Here is a 27,094-nt window from a genome sequence, read left to right as displayed (position 1 = left end):
TCTGAAAGGCACTGTGGAGTGCGGTAGTCAAGTAATGTGCAAACACAGTGTTCGCTTTTCCCTCCCAGGCCACAATGCCTTTTGACATTTGTTTTGCGAACATGGCCGTATTTGTGGTGAGGTGTATGGTTCTTTGGTGAATTGTCTACATTGTTACTTCTGCTCATCACACCCAACGATCCGAGTAAACAAGATCAGGAGAATCATCTGTATAATGGTGGAATTATTTAAAGGAGCATTGCAGAGTTGGTTTTCCTAACAAAACAGTTGCTAGCACTGCAGTGTAAGCACTTTATGTAATCCACCATAAACTGACAGAACCTGTGAGGTCTATCGGGTATCGGTCGATCGGCCATCTGGGTCATGAGAAAATAGTGAAAAACTGATGACTTATTTTGCATCCCTTGACAATGATCCCCCCAAAAAAAACTCTCACTAAGTGATAAACTCAAACTGGGGAATCAGTTTTATTTATTTCTCATCAAATATGACTTTTCAGACAGAAATATCTCAAGGGATGTTTTCTACTATCATCATCATTAGACCGTGAAAGTTTTATGTAAATCTGTGATCGTGATCTTCACAGTTTTTTTACAATTATTTTATGTACCTTAACAGAAATTAAACATTTGGTCTTTCACATTTGTTTTGTTTTTGTTTCAGCTATCCAGCAAGCACCATCTGACAAGATGGAATCCTTAGAACATTCAGGGACGTCAGTGGACACGTCTACCGAACAAGAAACCAATCTCATTGAACAACCCAAAACAGACATGAAAGAACCAGATGATGATTATGGGAAGATACATGTTGATGAGCAACCTTTGACCTCTGACCCAGGAAAGGATGTTGATGAGCAACCTTTGACCTCTGACCCTGGAAAGGATGTTGATGAGCAACCTTTGACCTCTGTTCCTGGAAAGGATGTTGAGGAGCAACCTTTGACCTCTGACCCTGGAAAGGTTGAAACGGAACGGATGGATGCTGATGAAAAGAAAGAAAGTTCACCGGCAGCATCACCAGCATTGCCAGAGAATTGTCAAGAATCTCCCACTGCTGTAGAAGATGACGTTGGTAAAGAGATATCCTCTATTGACAAAGAAAGTGTCACAGTTCATCCAGTTGATTCGGAAGATGAACAACAACAACAACAAGAAAAGACTCTGGATACTGGGGAGACAAAAACTCCATCCATGCAAGACACACAGAAAGACTCTAGTAATCAGGATGTTGAAATAGTTGATGATTCCAGAAACCAGGATGTTGAAAAAGTTGATGACTCTAGTAGTCAGGATATTGCAAGTGTTGATGACTCTAGTAACCATGGTGTTGGAAAAGAGCCTGAGGAAGAAGGAAGTACTGAACAGATTTCGGGAGAACCTTTGAATTCAGAAATTCTGCAGGATCATCCATCAGATGAAATAACAGACAGTGATGAAAACAAAATCAGGAATGAGGAAGAACAAAGCAATGTAGAAAGTTTAGGAGCGAAGAAATCGCTCCAAGATAAAAAGGATGACGTCCCTGAAGAGGTTGAGGTTCATGGTGACAAAGACCCACAAGTAGAACTAGAGGATGATGTGGAAACACTCAGTGATGTGGGAGAGAAAGAGGTCGACAAGATTGATGTTGAAATAGTTAAGGAAGTAGGAGAAATAACTCCAAGTGAAGAGATACAAGATACACCAGCAACTTTCCAGAAGGATCAACAAGATGAAAGCTCCAGGGAAGAACTTGAAACTGAATCCACTGAAGGTATCAAAGCAAAGGATCTTGTAGAGGAATGTGAAGAGGAACCGATGGAGATGGATGAGGAAAATGAACCTCGTACAGAGGGATTGAAAGATGATATTGAGGAGATGGAAACAGAAGTTACAAAATCTGAATCTCCTGTACTTGTTGCTGATGAGGACAAAGTGGCTGATTCTGAAAAGATGGATGTAGACACTGAAGGAAAAGAGACTAGTGATGAGGTTGTTGATGACGTGATAATCTTAGAGGATGAGACGAGCCAACAAGAGAACTTGCCTAAATCCCTCCTTCTAGCAGATACTCCGCTGGATTCCTCCTCCAAGTCACCATCTGTTGATGAGTCCATTAGTAAGTCACCATTCCCTCTAGCTGGTGAGGATTCCTTGAGTCATGATGCATCTTCTAAATCACCAATCTCATCTGATATAACCGGAGATGGACAGACTAAGACAGGCTCAGCAGAGAAGAGAAGCAAAGGGGCATCTAAGGGATTCAGTCTAACCAACATCGTCTCAAGGCTTATGACTCAAGTGGAATCAAAGCAAGAGGTATGAATTAATCAATCTTAAACCAGTACCCTATCAAGGAACAACGGTAGAAACTAAGCAATTCAACGTACAGTGGGGCCTGATACTTTGTCATTTTAAGAGCAGGGAAAGTTTGTCTTACCATTAGTACCTCAGCCCACTTGCTCGTAGGTGCCAATTCTACACTACCCTCCACTCTGATATAATGTCACTGCATACCAACACGTTTGGACTTGAAAGTAATAATCTGCAGTTGGAAATCACAATCTGGGAAACGTTACTGTCCATAACTGTCAACATTTTGGGGATAAGAAGTGATACCTTTTTCCATAATCGCAGTAGCCTAAACTGCAGTCCTTAGAAGTGAAAAGTTTCTCCAAAATGCAAGTTTGTATACACTCAGCACCTTGAGTACCCTTTTGGTAGATATGTGCGCTTTATAAGACTTCAATATTATTATACTATCCAAAGCTGCTTTACTTCTTACCAAGTTTGTTTTTATTGCCATTAATTTTCAGAGTCATTCTAGACCCTTTAATGTAAACAATCTTGAGATTTCTTGTATTAACTGTCAATCATTACTTCCTGTGATGAATACTGTATATATTTTTATTCGTTATAGGATACGACAGAAACCAAGAAAGAAAGTGGAGACGCAGTTGTTGAGAAAAAGTCTAAACGAAGTGAGCAAAAAGAGCAAGGCAAACAGGTAAAAGAGTATACTGATTGTAATATTGAGTTTGTCAACCACTAGTTTTTTTCTCAGAACCACCGCTACTCAAAAGAGTTTAACACATGGTAATACCACAAAACCCCTTCGACAAAAACAAATCTGTTTAAATGTTTGTCTAACTCTATTTTACATTTGTTTGGTATAGATGAGAGCAGCAGCACATGCAGAGCTGATGATGCTGAAAGATGGAGAGTATGTTGGTGAAGATGAGGAAGAAGATGATGATGAAGCAACGAGTAAAGATGGTAAAGATGAAGAGAAAGGAGATGGTGATGCTAAAGGAATGAAGGTAAGACACAGCATCTTTAGATCTTGTTCTCCCTTAATAGTGGTCCCCTGGCCAAATAATAACTAAAACAACTAAGGACCATTCATAAGTTGCTCTAAGTGGCCCAGCTGGATAGTGCATCTCTATAGATGGATGCCCAATAGCATTGTCTGCCATTAGTGGACCAGCTGGATAGTGCATCTCTATAGATGGATTGCCCATAGCATTGTCTGCCATATTTGATGATAGACAATGGAAAAGTGCCTGCATGTACGCACTGCGCACTACTCTCTTAGCCAATGATAGCGGTTCACACAAGCACATTTCATCAAAGGTGGTGATCAATGACTTCATGTGTTCCATCTTTTAACATGAAACATGGACAAGTGAAAAAACTGCTGATGGACTTGTATGGATAAATGGTCCTGCTGGCTAGTCATTGAAAACAATTAATGGCAAACCCTGTTTTGTAATGATTTTCAGCCACATAGAAAACATTGAGTCATTATTTTTCCAATTAATCAATGAATCAATTAATTAAGCAGTCTATTAATCAATCAGTTATTCATAGTATGTATGTGTTGAGGGCTGTTCTCAGTTAATAATGAGTATTGTTTTGATTTTACTCATACATGTACACAGATGTTTTGTAAATACTGTTTACAAGGTGCATTCTGACAAATTTTTACAATCAGTTCAAAAGATAGATAACATGCATTTTTCTAAATTTTTGTTTTTTGTTGTGAATTTAATTTTAGAATTACGCCATCAGCACAATGGATGAGCTGCTTGGTTTGTACGGATATGACAAAGTAGAGAGTGATGAAGGAATAGAGCTCAGTAGCAGTTTAACACAGAGTAAGATTCCTATCACTGGCAGTGTGACAAAACCAAACCAGAAGACAAATCAAGGTCATAAATCACCTATTGGTAAGTCTCTAGACACCTTGCCCCTGCCCCTTTTCCGACTAACATCAACTCTATGTAAGGGTTCCCACCTTGCCCTACCCCCATCCCAATTGCCATTACAATCCTACATTAGGCTGCCTATCACTGGCAGTGTGACAAAACCAAACCAGAAGGTCAATCAAGGTCATAAACCACCTATTGGTAAGTCTCTAGACACCTTGCCCCTGCCCCTTTTCCGACTAACATCAACTCTAGGTAAGGGTTCCCACTTGCCCCTACCCCTGTCCCAATTGCCATCAATCCTATCTAAGGTTTCTCACCATGCCTTTAACAGTTGACAACACACAATTCCTTTTCCGATAGAGTACTCACTTTTCATTTGAATCTCTCATAATAGAACCTCCTCTCATTCCTTGGGCGATAAGTTATCTACACAGACGATATTTTTCAGTTCATTAGTTTGACTCCATACTCCATACATTAAAATTGATTTGTGTTCAACTTTTCCCTCAACTTTGCACAGCTCCTGGATTGGTCATATCGAATGTTACTTCAATTGCACCAGCGCAGAGTAACACAGATAAAACTGTCAAGGTAAGCAATCAAATACTTTCTGTTTGCGACGTTAATACGTAGCTCACGGTGCAAATGTTTAAAATGGCCGTGCCCATAACAGTGCAATGTTTGTTCGCTAATTGCTTAAATTTGACTGACATTTTTGTTGAATGGTAATGTCCAGCAATGACTCTGTTGTAACCTGCAGAGTGCTCTTAGGCCAATGGGGGTCAGAATGAGAATAAGAAGGATGAGAAGGTACATGTTAGCCGGTATGGCCTAAAGCCAAGGCAAGCTTGTTTAGGAGGCGTCATTATTGGCTGCAAGATGACCAGCATTCATAATCAGATTTGTATACACCTCCATGGTGATTTGTATTCAGCATCACACTTTGCTTATCAATTTAGATTGATACACAGGAAAGATTTTAACTGGCTGTAAAATTAGACCCAGTTTATTTTTCTTGTCCTGAACACATACTAACGTTCTTAAATCTTGTACATGTTACAGGATTCACCAGTGAAAAAGAGCAACTACTGTACAGAGTGCAGCCTGCCAGTAGACACTGTCTCCATGCTAGCTATTGGGGATCTCAACTTCTGCTCTCAGACCTGTGTAGATAACTATCAGAGTCGTCAGACTAAGGTTTGTGATTACTGCTCTGGTCTGATCACTGAAGCTGCTAGTAATAAGTATGTGAGGGATACGCAAGAAGGAAGGAAGAAGTTCTGCTCTCAAGCCTGCACCGAGGAGTTCTCTAAACGAGTTCGAGTGAGTATTTGGTGTAATCTAAGGGAGACTTTTCTGTAGGGTAAGCTTGGGCGATATTGATTTATTTTATTCACGATATATCGCCGACAATATATCGCGATATTCGATATAATCGCGATTAATAAAATTTGACATCATCAGTCTTAAAACTCCAAGTGAAAGTTGTAGAAGAGACAGTCCTAGCAGAAGAGAGGTGTTCTAATGACCTATTCTTCTGGTTTTACTCCAAACCTATGGGGTGCAAGATGTCTCAGCTAGCAAATACATCGCGATATTTAATCGATATATCGCGATTATCGCGATATATCGCGATATATCGATATTTCGATTAAAACCAAATCCATCCGATATCGAAATCGTGTCCAAATTAATATCGCGATAATCGATAATATCGTGATATCGCCCAAGCTTACTGTAGGGGGGCACTGTAGGGATGCACTGACTTACTTATTAGAAGTTGCCTAGTATCACAAGGCTGGTTGTACACATTAAGGTGAGGGTTACTTAACTGATTTGGGCTGTAGACCAACCTACTCCTGGGGCTGAAACGGGTTACACCTTCACTAGCATCATCTACTATCAATTTACCTGTAGGGATTCATGCCCATGGCGCGAGATAGCGAGGGCTCCCTCTACTGCTATAACACAATATGCCTCAAACCTCTTATCAATGATTTAATGTTGATGCTTTATTTTCCAGCACTGCAACACTTGTGGCAAAGAGATCTCTAAAGCATCAGAAGGCATCCTAGCTCCTGCAGGCTCAGATGGGAAATTTGTGGACTTCTGTCGGCAAGAATGTGTAGATAACTACGGCAAGAATGTGGTCACACCCTCCTCCCAAGGATTAAATAAACTGGAAGGAGGTCAACCAAGATATTGGGCTCAAGATACCTTCTTTGTTTGTGCGATCTGTAACCAGTATGCCAAGGTAAGTTCTATTCTGTACACCGTCAAACACATGCTGTCTTTGAGTATTGCGGCAATTGAAATGAGCAATTATGATTTAAGGGGTCTGGAATGTTCAGATGGAAATGCTTTTAAGGATTGGTTATGTTTTTAACTGGTGAGCTTTCAAAATGAAACTCATATATTTTTAGTTTGGTAACTACTCATTATGTCCAGACAGCACTACGACTTTACTCAGATTATGCCAATCACCCGATCTCAAGAAATTATCAAGTCGGGGTATGATTGCTGTCAAAATCAAGCAATTTGGCAAATTGAAAACTCCACCCAACTGTGCTGCTTCTTCGTAAAAAGTGGTTCTAACTCGCTGTCCTTACGATTACACCAAGACAAATGTCGACCAAGCGGTTTTCTACCTGGAAATGGTTGTCGATGCTACCACGCTGCTTGTACGATAACGGCGTTCCCACTACGACTTTGCCCCGCTTATTGTTGGCCACGACCCGGCTACGGTTATTTTGAACATTATAAAAATAAACAAGGGGAGAGCTTGCAGCTTCCTTACCTAGGAGATCCCACCCCGACCCAACCACGCCCATAGAGATCCCCCCCACATTTGGCCCACGATTGGTCCACAATTGACCACGCTCTCGGCCACTTTTTCATCATAGTAGAAGCGGCGTCTATGTGTGAACGGGGTATAAAATAGAATTATTTTTTCATTTTGTAGACTTTATTGTTCCTTTATTATTTAGACTTTGTTGTTTCTTCATTCTGTAGGCCAAGCATGTCATCAGCATACAGGGGAAACTGAATGGGTTATGCTTCATTATTTAGACTTTGTTGTTTCTTCATTCTGTAGGCCAAGCATGTCATCAGCATACAGGGGAAACTGAATGGTTTATGCTCTGTAGACTGTTTCAATCAGTTCAAGGAGAAGAATAAGTTACAGTTCTCGCTGTGTGGTCAATGTAGCGCCCTCTGCTCCAACCAGAAGATGATGCGGAGTGTTGAGATTGAGGGCAAACTTCGTCGATTCTGTAGCATGAGATGCTTTAAAATGAAAATCAAACGCTCTATGAGCACCATCGCATGTGCAGCTTGTAAGGTAAGGAAGGGTTTGCAAAGACTGACGGTACAAGGGAGGAAAGGGAAGGGGATGTTGAGCCCAGTTATTAAAGACTGACAGTACAAGGGAGGAAAGGGAAGGGGGTGCTGAGCCTAGTTATTAAAGACTGACGGTACAAGGGAGGAAAGGGAAGGGGGTGCTGAGCCTAGTTATTAAAGACTGACAGTACAAGGGAGGAAAGGGAAGGGGGTGCTAAGCCTAGTTATTAAAGACTGACAGTACAAGGGAGGAAAGGGAAGGGGGTGCTGAGCCTAGTTATTAAAGACTGACAGTACAAGGGAGGAAAGGGAAGGGGGTGCTGAGCCTAGTTATTAAAGACTGACAGTACAAGGGAGGAAAGGGAAGGGGGTGCTGAGCCTAGTTATTAAAGACTGAGGAAAGGGAAGGGGGTGCTGAGCCTAGTTATTAAAGACTGACAGTACAAGGGAGGAAAGGGAAGGGGGTGCTGAGCCTAGTTATTAAAGACTGACAGTACAAGGGAGGAAAGGGAAGGGGGTGCTGAGCCTAGTTATTAAAGACTGACAGTACAAGGGAGGAAAGGGAAGGGGGTGCTGAGCCTAGTTATTAAAGACTGACAGTACAAGGGAGGAAAGGGAAGGGGGTGCTGAGCCTAGTTATTAAAGACTGACAGTACAAGGGAGGAAAGGGAAGGGGGTGCTAAGCCTAGTTATTAAAGACTGACAGTACAAGGGAGGAAAGGGAAGGGGGTGCTGAGCCTAGTTATTAAAGACTGACAGTACAAGGGAGGAAAGGGAAGGGGGTGCTGAGCCTAGTTATTAAAGACTGAGGAAAGGGAAGGGGGTGCTGAGCCTAGTTATTAAAGACTGACAGTACAAGGGAGGAAAGGGAAGGGGGTGCTGAGCCTAGTTATTAAAGACTGACAGTACAAGGGAGGAAAGGGAAGGGGGTGCTGAGCCTAGTTATTAAAGACTGACAGTACAAGGGAGGAAAGGGAAGGGGGTGCTGAGCCTAGTTATTAAAGACTGACAGTACAAGGGAGGAAAGGGAAGGGGGTGCTGAGCCTAGTTATTAAAGACTGACAGTACAAGGGAGGAAAGGGAAGGAGGTGCTGAGCCTAGTTATTAAAGACTGACGGTACAAGGGAGGAAAGGGAAGGGGGTGCTGAGCCTAGTTATTAAAGACTGACAGTACAAGGGAGGAAAGGGAAGGGGGTGCTGAGCCTAGTTATTAAAGACTGAGGAAAGGGAAGGGGGTGCTGAGCCTAGTTATTAAAGACTGACAGTACAAGGGAGGAAAGGGAAGGGGGTGCTGAGCCTAGTTATTAAAGACTGACAGTACAAGGGAGGAAAGGGAAGGGGGTGCTGAGCCTAGTTATTAAAGACTGACAGTACAAGGGAGGAAAGGGAAGGGGGTGCTGAGCCTAGTTATTAAAGACTGACAGTACAAGGGAGGAAAGGGAAGGGGGTGCTGAGCCTAGTTATTAAAGACTGACAGTACAAGGGAGGAAAGGGAAGGAGGTGCTGAGCCTAGTTATTAAAGACTGACGGTACAAGGGAGGAAAGGGAAGGGGGTGCTGAGCCTAGTTATTAAAGACTGACAGTACAAGGGAGGAAAGGGAAGGGGGTGCTGAGCCTAGTTATTAAAGACTGACAGTACAAGGGAGGAAAGGGAAGGGGGTGTTGAGCCTAGTTATTAAAGACTGACGGTACAAGGGAGGAAAGGGAAGGGGGTGCTGAGCCTAGTTATTAAAGACTGACGGTACAAGGGAGGAAAGGGAAGGGGGTGCTGAGCCTAGTTATTAAAGACTGACAGTACAAGGGAGGAAAGGGAAGGGGGTGCTGAGCCTAGTTATTAAAGACTGACAGTACAAGGGAGGAAAGGGAAGGGGGTGCTGAGCCTAGTTATTAAAGACTGACAGTACAAGGGAGGAAAGGGAAGGGGGTGCTGAGCCTAGTTATTAAAGACTGACAGTACAAGGGAGGAAAGGGAAGGGGGTGTTGAGCCTAGTTATTAAAGACTGACGGTACAAGGGAGGAAAGGGAAGGGGGTGCTGAGCCTAGTTATTAAAGACTGACGGTACAAGGGAGGAAAGGGAAGGGGGTGCTGAGCCTAGTTTTATTGCTCTGCAGTATTTATCTGGTCATCACTCTCTGCTTAAAGGGTAACCCCCAAAATTCTGCACAAGTTTTAACAGAAGAATGTTTAGTAATTTTTAGGTATGAAGTCACAATTTGTTGATATAAACTTGGGTTGCTTACAATGCTTTCGCTTGTTGTGGATTGTTCTGCTACTGTGAGTATCAGTAAGCAGAGCCATGAAATTGGGCCCAGGTTGATCGGTGGTCGGGTTGACATAGTACTATCTTTCCCCGCCTTCCCCCTCTAGGGCCCCAAGTTCAATCACGCCGAGGCCACTATGTAGATTAGGGTTTTCAGTCCCTACCTAACTGTTTGGGTTTTACTTCATTCTTTGTCTTCTCTCCATCGAGTTCTTGGCTAGTACAGTGATAAAGTTTGCTTCTCTCCATCGAGTTCTTGGCTAGTACAGTGATAAAGTTTGCTTCTCTCCATCGAGTTCTTGGCTAGTACAGTGATCAAGTTTACTTCTCTCCATCGAGTTCTTGGCTAGTACAGTGATCAAGTTTGCTTTTCTGAGAGTCCTTGGCTTCACAGCTACAATAAATGAATGATATAAAAACCCTCAGCTTTCACCCACAGATGATGAGGTTAGGATAATTCTGTATTGATGGTGAATTACTTGGTGAATGCTGTTTCATGTTAGTTTATTTGAGAGGATACATAGAGTTTATACAAGAACCAGTTGTCTTAAGAACTGAGTATTTTTCAATTTATCGTGATTGGGTACTTCTCATGATGGGAATACATTCTAATGACTTGACTCCCATAATAGTGAGCGTTGCCAACAAGAGCAAGGGGGGATCAGAAATGTTGGCTTGTTAATAATCTCTTTATTGACAATGATTTGGTTTTGTTTTTGGCAGACTGCCTGTTCATCTCAGAGTATGATTGAGGAATGGAATGGTACAGAGCTAGTTCGATTCTTCTGCTCCACATCATGTCTTGGTAAAAGAGAATTGATCCCGTTCTCCACTTCGGCTCAGAAGGTTGCTGCTAACATGCAAAATGTGACTTTGCTTGAACCTAAACCCTCACCCAAACCAATAGCCAAGCCAGCAGCCAAACCACTACCGCAGCTTCAAACAACACAACAAAAGGTAAACAATTGTTTAGTGTTATCAGTTTAATAAGTAGCTATTATTATTGTTAACTTCGCTGTTAAGTCCAAGAGGTAGCAGCAAACATGTTGCTGCTAACTGATTTAGCAGTGAAAGTTGACACTTATGAACCAATGTATCTGATGTCATCATCATAATAGATTGTGCAAGTTCCTCGCGTGTACGAACATTTAGACCTGTAGAGTGTGCCGGTTTGCCAGTAATGTTTGTGGGACTAAAAGGGTCTAGTAAATGATTGTCTACGCAGAATACTTGCTCGATCTATGATCTTGAAAATGATTCAATACGCAGAATACTTGCTCGATCTATGATCTTGAAAATGATTGAATACGCAGAATACTTCCTCGATCTATGATCTTGAAAATGATTGAATACGCAGAATACTTCCTCGATCTATGATCTTGAAAATGATTCAATACGCAGAATACTTGCTCGATCTATGATCTTGAAAATGATTCAATATGCAGAATACTTGCTCGATCTATGATCTTGAAAATGATTCAATACGCAGAATACTTGCTCGATCTATGATCTTGAAAATGATTCAATACGCAGAATACTTCCTCGATCTATGATCTTGAAAATGATTCAATACGCAGAATACTTGCTCGATCTATGATCTTGAAAATGATTCAATATGCAGAATACTTGCTCGAATCTATGATCTTGAAAATGATTCAATATGCAGAATACTTGCTCGAATCTATGATCTTGAAAATGATTCAATACGCAGAATACTTGCTCGATCTATGATCTTGGTTACACCCTTTTGGAAATCACATTTTAAGCGACATGACTTTTGGCTAAGGGCTTTGGCTTTTCGCTGCAACAATGTTGGAGAGTAGGACTATTCAGCATTCCAGCCACAGCCACTACTGAAGCCACTATTTGAACATGGCTTATCCAGTGAACACAACTGACCTCAGCTGTGAATAGGATTTTGGCTTGGTGTAACAACATAGTGTATTTTGTCACCTGATCAAGATGCACTATTATTTCACCCGATCGTCGCTGAAACTCTTCAAGTTTACAACTAATTTGACAATTATTGTAATTATATGAGTGACTGTTGAGTGTTGTTACCTGTATTTGCCCCATGAGAGATAAACAAATTGTTTAATGCTGTGTGCTAGATTGGGTCATGGAAATAAAAAAAGTAAAAGTGAATTTGTTATCTTCTCCATGGAAGGTCCAGAGGGTGAAATCCACAGCCTTTAACAGGGAAGATTTAATTTTTAGTTAAGGATCAAATATTTTTGCAGTGAAACTGATGAAAGCCATGCATTTCTTAAAATATTACAAATCAAACTTTTATTTCTCAGCCGACACCAACCGCACAAGGGAATACACGTGGTCAATCCGGCAACAAGTGTGACCATTGCTCTAAGCAACAGCGCCCTCAATACCATCTGACCATGTCTGATAACAGTATTCGTAACTTCTGCTCCTATGCCTGCGTGATTGCATTCCAAGCCCAGTTCAACGTTCCTCCAGTCACCTTACCACAGGAGGTTCTACAGCTGACCTGTAGCCAATGCCATCGGGGTTTCTCAAATAAACCCCTGCCGTTGGATTTTAAATCGGTTATTAACGTTTTCTGCTCTCAGAACTGCTTGGATGAATTCAAAAGGGTAGGTTTTTATGATGAATTTTTTTAAAGACAAAGCACTTTTAATACCCTCATGTTTTAGCGTGACAATCTCAAACCCAAGTAACAAAAATGTCAGAAGACGTGTATACAAGAAAACAAATTTCAGAAACAAAAACAGAAACCTGACAGACATGTTTTTTAAGGATACTGGAGTAGACCTGTTAACACTGGGTACTTGAACTGGAATGTGATTATTGTCATGTATTCTACTGTTGTGATTGCAGGTGAACTCTGTGGTAGTAGAATGTGATTATTGTCATGTATTCTACTGTTGTGATTGCAGGTGAACTCTGTGGTAGTAGAATGTGATTATTGTAATGTATTCTACTGTTGTGATTACAGGTGAACTCTGTGGTTGTAGAATGTGATTATTGTAATGTATTCTACTGTTGTGATTACAGGTGAACTCTGTGGTTGTAGAATGTGATTATTGTCATGTATTCTACTGTTTTGATTGCAGGTGAACTCTGTGGTAGTAGAATGTGATTATTGTCATGTATTCTACTGTTGTGATTGCAGGTGAACTCTGTGGTCGTGGAATGTGATTATTGTAATGTATTCTACTGTTGTGATTACAGGTGAACTCTGTGGTCGTAGAATGTGATTATTGTCATCTAGAGAAGATTCTACATGAGAGGATTTACTTCTCTGGTCAAGCTCGGAGCTTCTGCAGTGAAGGTCGGTATCAACTTTGACCACAGCAGTCAGAAAGCTGGGTTGAAAACATTATTCATATTTTGAACTGATGTTAAAATGTCATTTGTCAGAAAGGTCTGACACGATAGTTTGGTTGGTAATCTTATTCTGGTAAGCTTCAGTTTGTTGTGCTTAGCAACTTGTTGTGCTTGAGCAGCTTTCTGAAATTGAATCTGCTAGGTTTTTCATAACCATTTAAAGTAGCAAGCAGATGACTTGAAGCTAACGCCACTGTATGTGGAGGCAAACTTTAAGTCATAATAGTGTTGGTTATAGAGCCTGCCAACAGTTTTAGAGGACTGTATAATGTAAGTGCTTTATCTGCTCTAGCTTTCGGCTCTATCTGTGCATTTCCTGATACATAGTTGCAAAAAAGTACCCGGCACATAATTATAAGTCAGTAGCAAGTTTTGTCTGCCAAAGACTCTCCCAGATCCTCGTAAATACTCCCCGGCCTCCATGGCAACTCAACGCCCACTTCTTTTGTGAGTAGTATGTTTGTTACATCGATAAAGAGTTATTATTTTTGCCTGCAGTCTAGACACCCTTTTGAAAAGGATTGTGAAGAATTTGGTTCCGTTATTATTGTAAAGTTTTTATTTTGATTCCCTCAGGCTGCAAGTTACTATTCAAGCAGCAGTTTGCCCAACGTTTAGGACTACGATGTACCGTATGCGATTACTGTGCACAAACATGCCGTAGTAAAGTGGAACGTATGTATGGCAACCATAAGAAGAAGTTCTGCAGTGTGGCCTGTAAATCACAGTATGATAAATGGTTGAGCAAAGGTGCCAAGTAAGTATTGTTATGTTATCAAGTCAAGTCAGTAGCGGAGTTATTGGTCAGAAACAAGGCCATTACATTGTTTGTGTGCACATCCGCTTGTCTGACATTAACTACTTAATAATACACCGATCCATTAGGCTCTGCCCAAGGCAAACGTGTGAGCAAGAACACATGAGCCTCTCCAATTGGCCATTCTGCACAACTCTGCCGCACGCGCCAAGCACATGCGCACGCATGTCAGACCTTATAGTGTCGGACTTTTGGTTGTGCAATGGGTTGTGATTGGTCAATATGCAATGGGGCGGAGCTTAATGGATCTGTCTATTGCCCAGTCAGCTTCCCTCGTGGCTGTTACTTGATAAAGAATATTTTATGAACCCAAGTACTATCTTGTCTGACCTTACTTTGTTGTAGATGTGATGGTTGTAAGTGCACTGGACGTAAGCTTGCAGAGAGCTTTGTATGGCGTGGTGAAATGAAGAGAGTTTGTAATCAGCATTGCCTCCTGTTATTCTACACTCAGCAGAATATTCCTAATATGAGTACACAGACACAGGCTACAATACCTGCTACACAGTATACACAAAGTGCAACCAGTAAGTACATCCATATCAGGTCTTAATGCTGCTTAATAGACCAACTTCATAAAGCTTGTAAGCAGACGATTTCTGCTTACGTTAGCTCCCTGAAGCACAGGTTTTATTTCTCAGCCTTTGCTATTACTAGGCCTGGGGTTGATTTCACATAGAGCTAAGATTGATCTTAACTGTGTATCAATCTTAATTGCTAAGCAAAGTGTTATTACACTTTGCTTAAAATCCAAACCGATATGGTGATACTATTAACTCATCTTAAGATGGATCTGAGACTTTGACAGATTCTGTGCTCTCTGGAATGAAACTACAACTGCCAATCAGAGAATCGTCTATAACCCGGTCTGTGTATATTTGATATTTTGCTAGAAACGACTACACCTGTGATAACTAACGTGATGTCCTTAGCAGCTGCTCCACAGAAACAACAACCAACTGGTAAGTCAGTCTCATCACCTTGAAAACTAACACCTTATTTTTTAAAGGAACATACAAAATTGGGTTTTTTGGCTACCAAAACGGTTGTTGGCAGTGTAAGCACTTTTATGTAATTCACCATATACATAAACTGACAAATCTGTAGAAGTTTGAGAACGATCGACCATCTGGGTCACAACTAAAAAAAAACTAAAAAAAAAACGATTTCCATTTTGCTTGACTTAGTTAAAACAAAAAATTAATAAAATGCTCACTGAGCGATAAACTCCACACAGGAAATTAGTTTTATGTATTTCTCATCAAATATGACATTTCAGACAGAAATATTTCAAGGGATGTTTTCTACTATCATCATCATTAGACTAAGTTTTATGTAAATCTGTGATCTTAGACGATTTTATTTCTTACCAATTCTGTAATGTCCCTTTAACTCAATTTCACTTCTTTAACTTTACTGTAAACCAATTTCCTCTTTATTAATTGATATAAGATTGACCTAACATTAATTTCCTTTTGAACCTTTGACATTACAGTCTTGTCTCAGAACAGCACTCAGAAAGCTGGCATCTCATCCTACATCGTCAAGAAATGCCACAAGCAAACACAGATTACTACAGCTCCCCCTAAAGTACTTCCTCCTCCCCCACCACCGACACCTTTACCTCCAGCTCCTAAGATCATGAAGAATAAAGTCACTCTTGTTAAACCTTACACTCAAACCAAATCAATCTCTTGCAGACCTCTTACTGCCACCAAGGAAACCATGACTGGTAAGAAATTAACCTTTTTTTTTCTCTTTTTCTTTTTCGTTGAAAAACTTGTGGTTAGCAAATAAGAAGTTGTTAACACAAGAAAACTCCCAATGCTTATTATTATTAATGTTATTACAAGGTGCCGTTAAACTAGATGTCATTATTCACACTCATCTCTTTGAACTGTTGTAAAAATTAAAAAAAAACACCAATTTACTTGAGCAAAGCACCAAATGCAATGCAAATCTCTGTAAGTGTGAACTTTGGAATGTATTATTTTTTGTCCATGTTTTGCAGTGCCCAAGGTCTTAGTGAGAAAAGTCTTGGGAGAAATGAAGCCATTTCTTGAAGAATTGATCAATGTTTGCCAGCTTCAACACCTCAATACTAAAAGTGTGTTAAGTTACTGTAAACATTTCATTTGAACTTAACACAGCTTTGTATTTTTTGTCTATTACAGATGCTATACTCCCGTTGATAATTCCAATTCCTGTGCCGATCTACGTCCCTGTACCAATGCACATGTACACACTACCAATCCCTCATCCCATCACCCTACCTGTTCCTGTACCCATACCAATGTTTCTTCCCGTTGCCCATAACAATGCTGACCGGCTTCTTGAAACCATTAAAGAAATTCGTGATAGGATCCCATCTGATCCTTTAGAAGCAGAGTTATTGATGTTAGCTGATGCATTAGCAGTAGATAATGCTGGTTCTAAATCCAGTCAGGCATCAGAACAAGGAGAAGCGGCTTCTACTGACCTTTCTGCATTAGAAGCTCTTGGTATGTACCATCCTTCATACATTATACAAATGTTGTTACCTGCTACACTGTGCAGCCGTGGTACATGCGTATTTGTTGCACGGCACGTGATTGGTTCTCGACCAATCAAACTTCTCGACCAATCAAACTTCACAGTTACTGAGGTACAACAAAGCCGTATGTACCAACCTTCATAAATAACCATTTCCAATAGATTTTCAATTTAGTTTTACCCGACACTAATGTGTGTAAAGCACTTTACAATCCAGCCGTCAATTTCACAAAACTCTTCCTAACTTAAGACTAATCTTAGGACTTGGGACGAGTCACAACCCTGCACTGTAGCATGCACACCTTAAGATAAATCCTAAGTTAGGACTAGTTACTCGTCCTAACTCAAGATAAGACGAGTCCTAACTCTTTGTGAAATCGACGGCTGAGTCCTGTGAAAATCTACAGGCAAATTACTTGGGTGGCATTTGAACCCACTTCATGTCGATAGTAAAACGAAATACTGTGCCTCTGCGATGTGTTATTTTTTCCAGAAGAATTTGTTTTTGACAATATCGTTGTCACAAACCCTTTTGTTGGTGGTCATAGAGGGGGTTGTAGACGTGAAGAACATTAATAACCAACTAGTCTAAACCACGCCTACAACACCATCTATGACCACCAAGAAAGGGTACTTAAAGCATTGGACATTGGGCATTGGATCACTAGTTTTAAGAAGCTCCCAGCTTATCATGTAAGTATCATCTGCATTATTTTGGGATTTGAAATAAGGAAGCTCATAATCCAGTACACCAGACTATTTTCCCTCCAGCCTCATTATGGATACATTGTTTATTGTTTTAGGTGGAGGAGATGAGTTGAGTAGTATGGCATTGGAGGATGCTGCAGACATGATGTCATCGCAGTTCTTGTCTGAAAATATTCTTAAGATGGCTGCCGATATGGCTCAAGTAATGGAGGAGGTACCCAACAATGATCTGCAAGGTAAGCTGATTTTGAAATACTCTCTGTTTGGGCAAGATGTCAGAATTTAGCCAATAACATTCCAATCCAAAATGCCCAGTAGTTGGTTGTGTTCTTAGTTCACACCGATTACCAAGTCCTAACTTTACAACCCATCTCTGAGATTGGGAAAATTGTTTTTACTCTTTTGCTCTGATCAACAACCAATAAACATCATTTACTTTGTTGCATTTCTCTCCAATCAGTCTAGGGCAAAGCTTTTTAACCATTCTTTAGCTGTTTTAACCTGTTTTGGCCTATTTCTGTTATCTTGTTGAGTTCAATCGAATACCAAACTTTGTGACCAATCATTTTCATTTGCTTGTTGGTAATATAATGGTATACTACCTGTTACAAAAGTATACATGGAACCATTGGAAGTTGCACAATATAAACAATGTTAGGCTAATGGGTTAAGAAGCATGACTCCACATTCAAATTTGATAACTATTTTGGTGTTTTTTTTCACGTAGATGATTTGGATAGTCTTTATACCGTTGAAGAACCCAAAATTGATCTACCTCCCCCAACTACTCGCTCCAAAGCCAAACCTAGTGGGCGACGTGGACGTAGCCGTGGAAACAAGAAAGCCTGTCTCGAGGAGGAACCCGTCCCGGTGGAAGTTGAGAAGCCAGTTGTTGAGTTGAAGAAAAGCAAAGAGGATGCTCGGACCAGCATTGGCTTGAATGCATACAGCCACTTCATCACCACAAAGAAAACGGAGATGTCAGATAAGCCGGGCTTAACATGGAATCAAGATATCTTAGAGATCAGTATGGATGAGCTAGCGTATATACTGTGCTTGATGTGTAAAGAAGCTTCACAGCCAGATGGATCTAAGTATCCACCAGACATCTTACATCTAATCTTCCTCTCAATTCAACATTATCTCTCAAACAGCGGTCGTCCAGACAATATCTTCACTGATGAGATTTACCATCGCTTTACTGATCTCCTACATGAAGAGATTAAACACTGGAAGATTAACATTGATCCTTTAAGCAGTGTGATCTTAAACTCCCGTATAAATGAGGAGACGTTATGGAATGCTAAACAGTTGGGGGCGCACTCTCCGTACATTCTCCTCAGCACGTTGATTTACTTCAACGCTAAGCATTTCCAGTTGAAGACCATTGAGAATCACAAAGCGTTGGCATTCTGCCGTATTCAGAAGCATATTCGTAAGATGGGATCAGGTCGCGCTATGTTCTTGAGATACTACCCTGGAGCAGGCAAGAAGGGTAAGTAGAACCAACTCGCTCTTAAATAACGTTTACTCCCTTTGTTAAATGGCGTTGCAAGCTCAGCACCCTCACTGAGGTCAAACGGAGACTGGATTTGTGTGTCCAATGTTTGTCTTCTGCAATAGCAGTGGACTGTACTATTCACAGTCTTATACAAAGCCGAGTTTAGCACATAAGCTTTCTTGTGCTCTCTTTTCAAATTGGATTTAAGTTTCTTTTTGTTTTCTAAGGGTATTGTTCCCTTAGAAATAAATCCTCCAAACTGTTCATTGAGGATGAACCCGTACATGTATCAAGTGAATACACGAATGGTAAAAGTGTTGATACAAGATTTGCAATAATACAAAAAACTGTTGACTTATTTTTTATTATCTATCATCTAAAAACAACAATAGCTGGTATTGCATGGTCAGACAGTAGTAGGGTTGACTGTATATAGTTGTATTCACCACCTTGTTTGATTTTGCAGGATGGCAACGCCACAGTTGATAGTTATGAACGGTCAGACATAGGGTTGACTGAGTACTGTTTTTATATGCATTCACCACACCATATGAATATTGCACTCTGGCACAATCTTATCTTTCAAACCATAGTGGGCAATATTGAGTGGTAAAGCAGTAGGAGGGGTAACTGTTGATAATACTCATGTTGTGCTATATTAATAATACTGGCTGTATTTATTGTACAGTTGGATCCTCAGAAACTGGAGGCAAGAGGAAACGTGATAAAGACAGTGATGCAGAAATGGTTCGACTGGAGCAGACAGAGAATGTAGTGAACCCACTAAGATGTCCAGTCAGACTCTATGAATTCTATCTCTCTAAATGGTAAAAACCTAACCACACTACAGGAACCTGTTTGGCATTAAGCTTGGCAGTTTCCTTCCGTTACCCGGTTCCGAATTGAGAACCAAACCTGAGGGTCCACTCTTCTGTGAAAGCGAGTTCCTGCTCTCTTTATCCTTGGTGCAATATTTTGCCTCAGTAGCAAGAATCAAATTCGGCGTTCTGGCTTAGCAAAAGTCCGCTATAACCAAATACCAGATAAAACACCAAAGGGCCAAAGCCAAAAGTATCGTTTGTGTGACAGGACGGAATTTGATGTAGTATTTTCGTGCATTTAATAATAGAACCATTAAAACACAAATTAATTTATGGTGTGTAAACAAGGAACCAACTGACCCAAGCAAGCTCCAAACAAAAATTGAATAGTATTTAGTTTGTTGCCATAGTAACACAAATTTATTCGCGCGACAGGAGGGATCGATAGAAACATATGTTTGAAGATTTTACCAATAGAGGGCGTTTAATATCAAGCTAGTGTATCGTTCCAAAGCGACCTCTAGCGTTCAATGTTTCTTTTATTTATTGTCGCACGCAAAGTAACAATGACTGGCGTGAAATATGCTTTTGTGATCGAAGAGGAGCGCTGTCGATCGCGCACCTGAAAACAGCCCCAGGAGCGCGGTAGGAGCGTGAGCGTGATCGCACTGCTCAAAAACGAAGGTCTTACTCTAACCTACAGAAAAAGATTTTATTTTGCATGTTTCTTTCTTTCAATTAATGGAAGATTAATTATGATATACATGCGACAGGATGGAAATGTGACAGGATGGAATTTCATTCACATGGTTTTAATCAACTAAAACCATTATAAAAATGGGTCTAATTAAATTATTTTAATCCATTTTAAGCCAGTGTATAAATAACCATATAAAAACAAAACATACAATGGGAAACTGACTAAATAATTCTGTCCTGTCGCACTTTTTCCTCTCCTGTCGCACCTGTTTCCGTCCTGTCGCACTTGTTTTTGTCCTGTTATGAACACTACGGATTGCCTCATTAAGTTAATTGGAGGAATTAATTGAAAGCAAATATGCTTAAAGTGTCAAACACACTTGTCATTGATAGTTTGGAAGAATTCATACAAATAAATACAAAATTAAGCATTTGAATACTAATTAATAGATTAAAAAATGCGACAGGACAGAATTGATACCTTTAGATTTGCATATTCGCATAAATTAAACAACTTATTTTAAGTATTTGGTTTAGATACATGTGCTCCATGACCAGCTAGTCTACATACAAAAATAACTAAACTGATAAATCTGTTAATTATTAGTTAAGGTATTATAGTTTTAATTAATAATTCCGTCCTGTTGCACTCTAAGCGCTCGTTTCTCGTTTAAATCACTTCATAATTAGCATTGTAGGAGACTATATCTCATTTTCTTTTTTTAATCCTGAAACTTTAGATATTACTCTACATAGCTACATACTTATTTCACCCAAATGAAAGACTTGAAAATTTAGAGCTCAGGATGACCACTTTTGGCTTTGGCCCCAAAGGACCAGTCAAACCTCACTCTGAGAGGTCCAGCTGTCTAGTTCAGTGCGAGGTCCAGCTGGCTAGGTCAGTGCGAGGTCCAGCTGTCTAGTTCAGTGCGAGGTCCAGCTGGCTAGGTCAGTGCGAGGTCCAGCTGTCTAGTTCAGTGTGAGGTCCAGCTGGCTAGGTCAGTGTGAGGTCCAGCTGGCTAGGTCAGTGCGAGGTCCAGCTGTCTAGTTCAGTGTGAGGTCCAGCTGTCTAGTTCAGTGCGAGGTCCAGCTGTCTAGTTCAGTGTGAGGTCCAGCTGGCTAGGTCAGTGCGAGGTCCAGCTGTCTAGTTCAGTGTGAGGTCCAGCTGTCTAGTTCAGTGCGAGGTCCAGCTGTCTAGTTCAGTGTGAGGTCCAGCTGTCTAGTTCAGTGCGAGGTCCAGCTGTCTAGTTCAGTGCGAGGTCCAGCTGGCTAGGTCAGTGCGAGGTCCAGCTGTCTAGTTCAGTGTGAGGTCCAGCTGTCTAGTTCAGTGCGAGGTCCAGCTGTCTAGTTCAGTGCGAGGTCCAGCTGTCTAGTTCAGTGCGAGGTCCAGCTGGCTAGGTCAGTGCGAGGTCCAGCTGTCTAGTTCAGTGTGAGGTCCAGCTGTCTAGTTCAGTGCGAGGTCCAGCTGTCTAGTTCAGTGTGAGGTCCAGCTGTCTAGTTCAGTGCGAGGTCCAGCTGTCTAGTTCAGTGCGAGGTCCAGCTGTCTAGTTCAGTGCGAGGTCCAGCTGTCTAGTTCAGTGCGAGGTCCAGCTGTCTAGTTCAGTGTGAGGTCCAGCTGGCTAGGTCAGTGCGAGGTCCAGCTGTCTAGTTCAGTGCGAGGTCCAGCTGGCTAGGTCAGTGCGAGGTCCAGCTGTCTAGTTCAGTGCGAGGTCCAGCTGTCTAGTTCAGTGTGAGGTCCAGCTGGCTAGGTCAGTGCGAGGTCCAGCTGTCTAGTTCAGTGTGAGGTCCAGCTGTCTAGTTCAGTGCGAGGTCCAGCTGTCTAGTTCAGTGCGAGGTCCAGCTGTCTAGTTCAGTGCGAGGTCCAGCTGTCTAGTTCAGTGCGAGGTCCAGCTGGCTAGGTCAGTGCGAGGTCCAGCTGTCTAGTTCAGTGTGAGGTCCAGCTGTCTAGTTCAGTGCGAGGTCCAGCTGTCTAGTTCAGTGTGAGGTCCAGCTGTCTAGTTCAGTGCGAGGTCCAGCTGTCTAGTTCAGTGCGAGGTCCAGCTGTCTAGTTCAGTGCGAGGTCCAGCTGTCTAGTTCAGTGCGAGGTCCAGCTGTCTAGTTCAGTGTGAGGTCCAGCTGGCTAGGTCAGTGCGAGGTCCAGCTGTCTAGTTCAGTGCGAGGTCCAGCTGGCTAGGTCAGTGCGAGGTCCAGCTGTCTAGTTCAGTGCGAGGTCCAGCTGTCTAGTTCAGTGTGAGGTCCAGCTGGCTAGGTCAGTGCGAGGTCCAGCTGTCTAGTTCAGTGTGAGGTCCAGCTGTCTAGTTCAGTGCGAGGTCCAGCTGTCTAGTTCAGTGCGAGGTCCAGCTGGCTAGGTCAGTGCGAGGTCCAGCTGTCTAGTTCAGTGCGAGGTCCAGCTGGCTAGGTCAGTGCGAGGTCCAGCTGTCTAGTTCAGTGCGAGGTCCAGCTGTCTAGGTCAGTGCGAGGTCCAGCTGGCTAGGTCAGTGTTGCAAAGCACCGCTATTTTATTTTAAATATGGACCAGTGAAAAAGGTGATGGACCAGTGAAAAGGGGGATAGACCAGTGAAAAAGGTGACAGACCAGTGAAAAGGGTGATGGACCAGTGAAAAGGGTGACAGGCCAGTGAAAAGGGTGATGGACCAGTGAAAAGGCTGATGGACCAGTGAAAAGGGTGATGGACCAGTGAAAAGGCTGATGGACCAGTGAAATGACAAGCTAACATCCAGATGGCCAGTCACTGAAACAGTTGAGGACAAACCCTGTAATTTGGGCCCATGTAAAAGTGAGGCATTCACTAAATAGCATCCGATTGGAGGGCTGCATACTACAATTAGCATTCACAACCACAGTGGATGATATTGACTAGTCACATAGTAGGAGGGTTAAATTAGTTTCCTACCCTAGTAACTCTTCTATATGATTTGTGTTTATGCCCAACAGCCCTGACTCAGTGCGTAGTAACACTGATCTATTCTACCTTGTACCGGAGCGATCCTGTGTTCCAGACAGCCCAGTATGGTACTCCAGTGCACCTCTTGGTCAACATGATATGAATAAGATCTTGACTCGTATCTTGATGGTGACTGATATTCATGATACTTGGGCAGAGGCAAGTGATGACCTTGATGACTAGAGAGCAGGTCACCTATCAGTTGATTGGCTGAGGGTCAACCAATCAGATGGTAGTCAACTTGGAAGATCGTTTGTTTAATTTTACTAAATGGATTATAGATATCTATCACAGGACCTTAGTCAACATGGTTCAGATTGGCTTTTGATATCTTCAATTTAGTGCTTGCAGACAGAGGTAATCCTTAACGAGGGCATTTTGAAATTAGGAAACATTTAACATTTGTGTTGAACAAGACAGATTTTCAATAACAGAAAAACAAAAAGCCTACAGCAGATGGCATCTTAAAGAAGATGATACTTCAATAGTAAGCAAGAAGATATCTTAGGCTTTGGCTTTAGGCTCTATCCGGTTGTGTGATAATGTAGTGAGCTAGAAAGTGTCTCGGGCGCTATTGCAATCCACAGCATCATATTTGGCTCTGTCTTAAACCCATTCCAGACAAGTGCTCTAGAGCCGTCCCAAACCAAATAGACTAGGTGGAACTCTTGGTCAATCCAAATAAGTTTTATTTTCAGACAGGCAAACTGAATGTATTGGCAGGAGATATAAACAATGCACCAAATATTAATAGCAGGACACTTTTCATATGTTGCTGAACATGCTTTATTTTGATAAAAAAAAACGTGCTTAGTACCATGGTAATAGGGTGTTCCATCCTACTATTTGTATTATCAACAGGGTCAACAAAAGACGATCGTTTTGGCGTAAAAAAAAAAGGAAAAAGGTTTTTGTTTTAAGGTGTAGTTGACAGTATGGGAGCCATATAAAAGCCCCATGTTAGCGGATTGGAGAAGAATGCCCTAAATTAAAGCATTATTAAGCTACATTTCTCCTACTGTACATTAAAATACATTTTGCATTAGGTTCGGCTCACGACAGAATCAACATCTTGAACCAATCTGCTCCAGAGTCATTCCGAACGGCTGAGATTGGGCTTAGTTGTGTCGACCCTTAGAGACATTTCTTAAAAACCAAACATGTTGAAACAAGAATTGTAAATTTTATTATTGTCAATTAGTAATACCTCATTCTCTTTTAGTGTAAAAGGCTGCTAAACGTAAGCTGCTTAAATTTGAATTCCTTAGACTATGGAGGCTATGTCAAAATGGTTCAGGGCAAGCTTTGTATAGCAACCTCCAGATAAGCAAACCCTGATACCATTGTGCCATACACATTCATTCACAATTGTGTATGGGTGTTCTTTAGTAACTCTGCAAAAGTTTGTCCTAAATCATAAGACTGTCTCACAGTCTCTATAGTCTGAGGAAATCAAATTTAGCGATTACTTGTGACCAAGCAAGTCATTGTACCATACATTATTCAAAACTAACTCACAAACTGCTTATTGCTGGCTACAGTTGACATAAGCATGTGTTAAAGTATAGAAGGCCCATACCTTAGCAACAGCCACAGCCGATAAGGCGGATGCGGCTTCAAGTTTAAAGTGCATTTGTACATTTTGTAAATGAGGAGTTTTTCTTCTGTGTTGTCTCCTGTAAGCCACAATTTTTGATCTGTTTCATTGGAGAGCTGTCAACATTTTTATTGTAAGGGCTTAAGGCTAACCATCTATGCTTATTTCACTAACTGTTCTATGGTTTGATTAATGAATGAATTAATTGTGAATCACTTGATACAAACTGATGTTTATAGTGGACACATCAGTGAACCCAAAACAATGGGATGACCTTCATGGGTACAAGTTTGAGTTGTGCTAAATTCTTTTATATTTTGACATTTTGATTTTCTTAGTATTCTAGTTGCTTTTATTATGCTTTTTGACCATGGACCCATCTTTGTGTCGTCAGTCATACTCTTGTATTCTGTACAGTGTTTTCACTTTTTTTCTGACCAATTTTCTTCAAGAAGTTCAGCTTAAAAATGCAGGATTTGTAAATGTGCTACTGGTTCAAAATATACTTGGAATCACTACAGTTGCGGAGACTGGTAATGTATTAAAGGTAACTTTGAAGAAGTATTGATACTCTTTATATAGACTTCATATACGTAGGTTCATCACACAGCTAAACCAAGGGTCTTATCTTAGGGGTGAAAGTTCATGAAAGATGTGCATGTGTATTACTGTTTGAAACCGTACTCAATTGCCACTCCCAAGAGGGAGCAGAAGAGAGGATTGTTCCACAGTACTTACAGGCAAATAATAACTGCATTTAATGCAAAGGCAGGCCTGTTTGCCCTGGCTTCTGTTTGCCCTGGCCTTGGTGCCCCTTAAGACATTTCCTGTAGACTTGTAAGATTTCAATGGAAGTGACCTTTGCAAAATGATAATGGCCTTGCCCTCTTAAAGATGAATTTCCAGGTGTGCCAAAGGAACACTTCGGTGTCGGGGCCTTATTACACAGGGCAGTTTCTTTAGAAGCTTAGAGGCAAACTGCACTTTATGAAAGAGCAACTTTTCCGTAGCACAGCATTTTTTTAAACAATGACTCGCAAAACTGCAAAGAAAATGATGTGAAAATTTAAACATGAATGCCCTTTTCTTCTTAGAGATGGCCTGGAAATAGTTGCCTGTAAATTGCCTCATGTGACATGGGCCACAGTTCCTCACACTCCCCAAAACAATTGAAGCATGAAGCGTTTTCAATCTTTGAGATCGCCAAGAACTGGTTGCCTGTAAATTGTTTTTTACTGCAAAGCTTCTGTGTATATTATGCCCAGGTTCGCAGTTGTATCTGTAGTTAGTTCTTGTACATGGTTATTGTTTACAATAAGGTTTTTTTTTTACCAATAGCTCATCAAGAAGATGTATATTAAGTTAAGCTAAACCCATTAAATTATTTAAGGGATAGATGATTTTTTCAGTACTTGATGAAACAGACATAATTGTAAGAATTTAGTGTAATTGAGTAACCAAATTGAAATGCCCTGCATTGTAAAAACTAGTTATTTTACTTAGTAATGATTTGTGAGTTCATGTGTTAGATTAGGCGAAATGCAAAGACTATAAAAATACTTCATACCTTGTATCCTTATTTTTGGTTTGTTTTACTTAATGTTTGTCAATTTCCACCTGCTCTGGAACATCATAGATCATTAAAAATTTAGCATGTCATAAAATTGGGTTTAAATGTAGAAAATTTATTACAAATTTTACTTGATTAACGGAAGAGTGAAGCACATAAGAAGTTTTAGTTAACACAATGAGAACATACTCTGCAATACTTTTGTGTCGGAGCTTTTTAAAATGTCTCACAAACTTTTGGTTTCCGAAAAGTGAACTTTGATGTTGTTTGTGACAATTGTATAGACCCCTTCCATTGGCCGCTATCGCTGATTAAAACATGCATGCATGAAGAGCCATCATTGGCTGAGAGTTGTGCGCTGTGGGAACACGCGTGCACGATTCAATTGTTTGTCACTAAAGATGACAGCTAATGCAAGGGCTCTATTAAAACCTTGAAATATATCCCACTCAATTATTTGGATTAACTCAATGTGATAATTGATGTTACATTCCGATAACTTATCCAGTCCAGCATACAAGAGTTTTAGTTACAAGGTTAACAATGCCACCTATGCTTGCTCTAAAGGTACCCAGCGTACTGAAGCTATGTCATTGTGCAGTACCCAGCGTACTCAAGCTATGTCATTGTGCAGTACCCAGCGTACTCAAGCTATGTCATTGTGCAGTACCCAGCGTACTCAAGCTATGTCATTGTGCAGTACCCAGCGTACTCAAGCTATGTCATTGTGCAGTACCCAGCGTACTCAA

General features: G+C 41.0%; 1 protein-coding gene across 1 annotated transcript in view; it reads left to right on the top strand.

The window, feature by feature from the left end:
- LOC117296415 (zinc finger MYM-type protein 3-like) overlaps positions 1-26,439 on the top strand; it is a 28,358-nt gene extending 1,919 nt beyond the window's left edge. The window contains exons 2-21 of the mRNA XM_033779321.1: positions 664-2,300; positions 2,902-2,988; positions 3,158-3,301; positions 4,039-4,210; positions 4,713-4,783; positions 5,255-5,515; positions 6,216-6,446; positions 7,287-7,532; positions 10,516-10,749; positions 12,093-12,401; positions 13,000-13,099; positions 13,732-13,912; positions 14,318-14,499; positions 14,866-14,934; positions 15,468-15,704; positions 16,147-16,473; positions 17,308-17,448; positions 17,940-18,707; positions 19,402-19,540; positions 23,169-26,439. Coding sequence (XP_033635212.1) covers positions 690-2,300; positions 2,902-2,988; positions 3,158-3,301; positions 4,039-4,210; positions 4,713-4,783; positions 5,255-5,515; positions 6,216-6,446; positions 7,287-7,532; positions 10,516-10,749; positions 12,093-12,401; positions 13,000-13,099; positions 13,732-13,912; positions 14,318-14,499; positions 14,866-14,934; positions 15,468-15,704; positions 16,147-16,473; positions 17,308-17,448; positions 17,940-18,707; positions 19,402-19,540; positions 23,169-23,361 — 5,703 coding nt within the window. The 5' untranslated portion in view covers positions 664-689 and the 3' untranslated portion in view covers positions 23,362-26,439. The remainder of the gene's footprint in view (positions 1-663; positions 2,301-2,901; positions 2,989-3,157; positions 3,302-4,038; positions 4,211-4,712; positions 4,784-5,254; positions 5,516-6,215; positions 6,447-7,286; positions 7,533-10,515; positions 10,750-12,092; positions 12,402-12,999; positions 13,100-13,731; positions 13,913-14,317; positions 14,500-14,865; positions 14,935-15,467; positions 15,705-16,146; positions 16,474-17,307; positions 17,449-17,939; positions 18,708-19,401; positions 19,541-23,168) is intronic.
- Positions 26,440-27,094: the final 655 nt, after the last annotated feature.

Source organism: Asterias rubens, chromosome 11 (genome assembly GCF_902459465.1).
Source record: "Asterias rubens chromosome 11, eAstRub1.3, whole genome shotgun sequence".
NCBI lineage: Eukaryota > Metazoa > Echinodermata > Asteroidea > Forcipulatida > Asteriidae > Asterias > Asterias rubens.
This window is presented reverse-complemented; position numbering and strand designations above follow the sequence as displayed.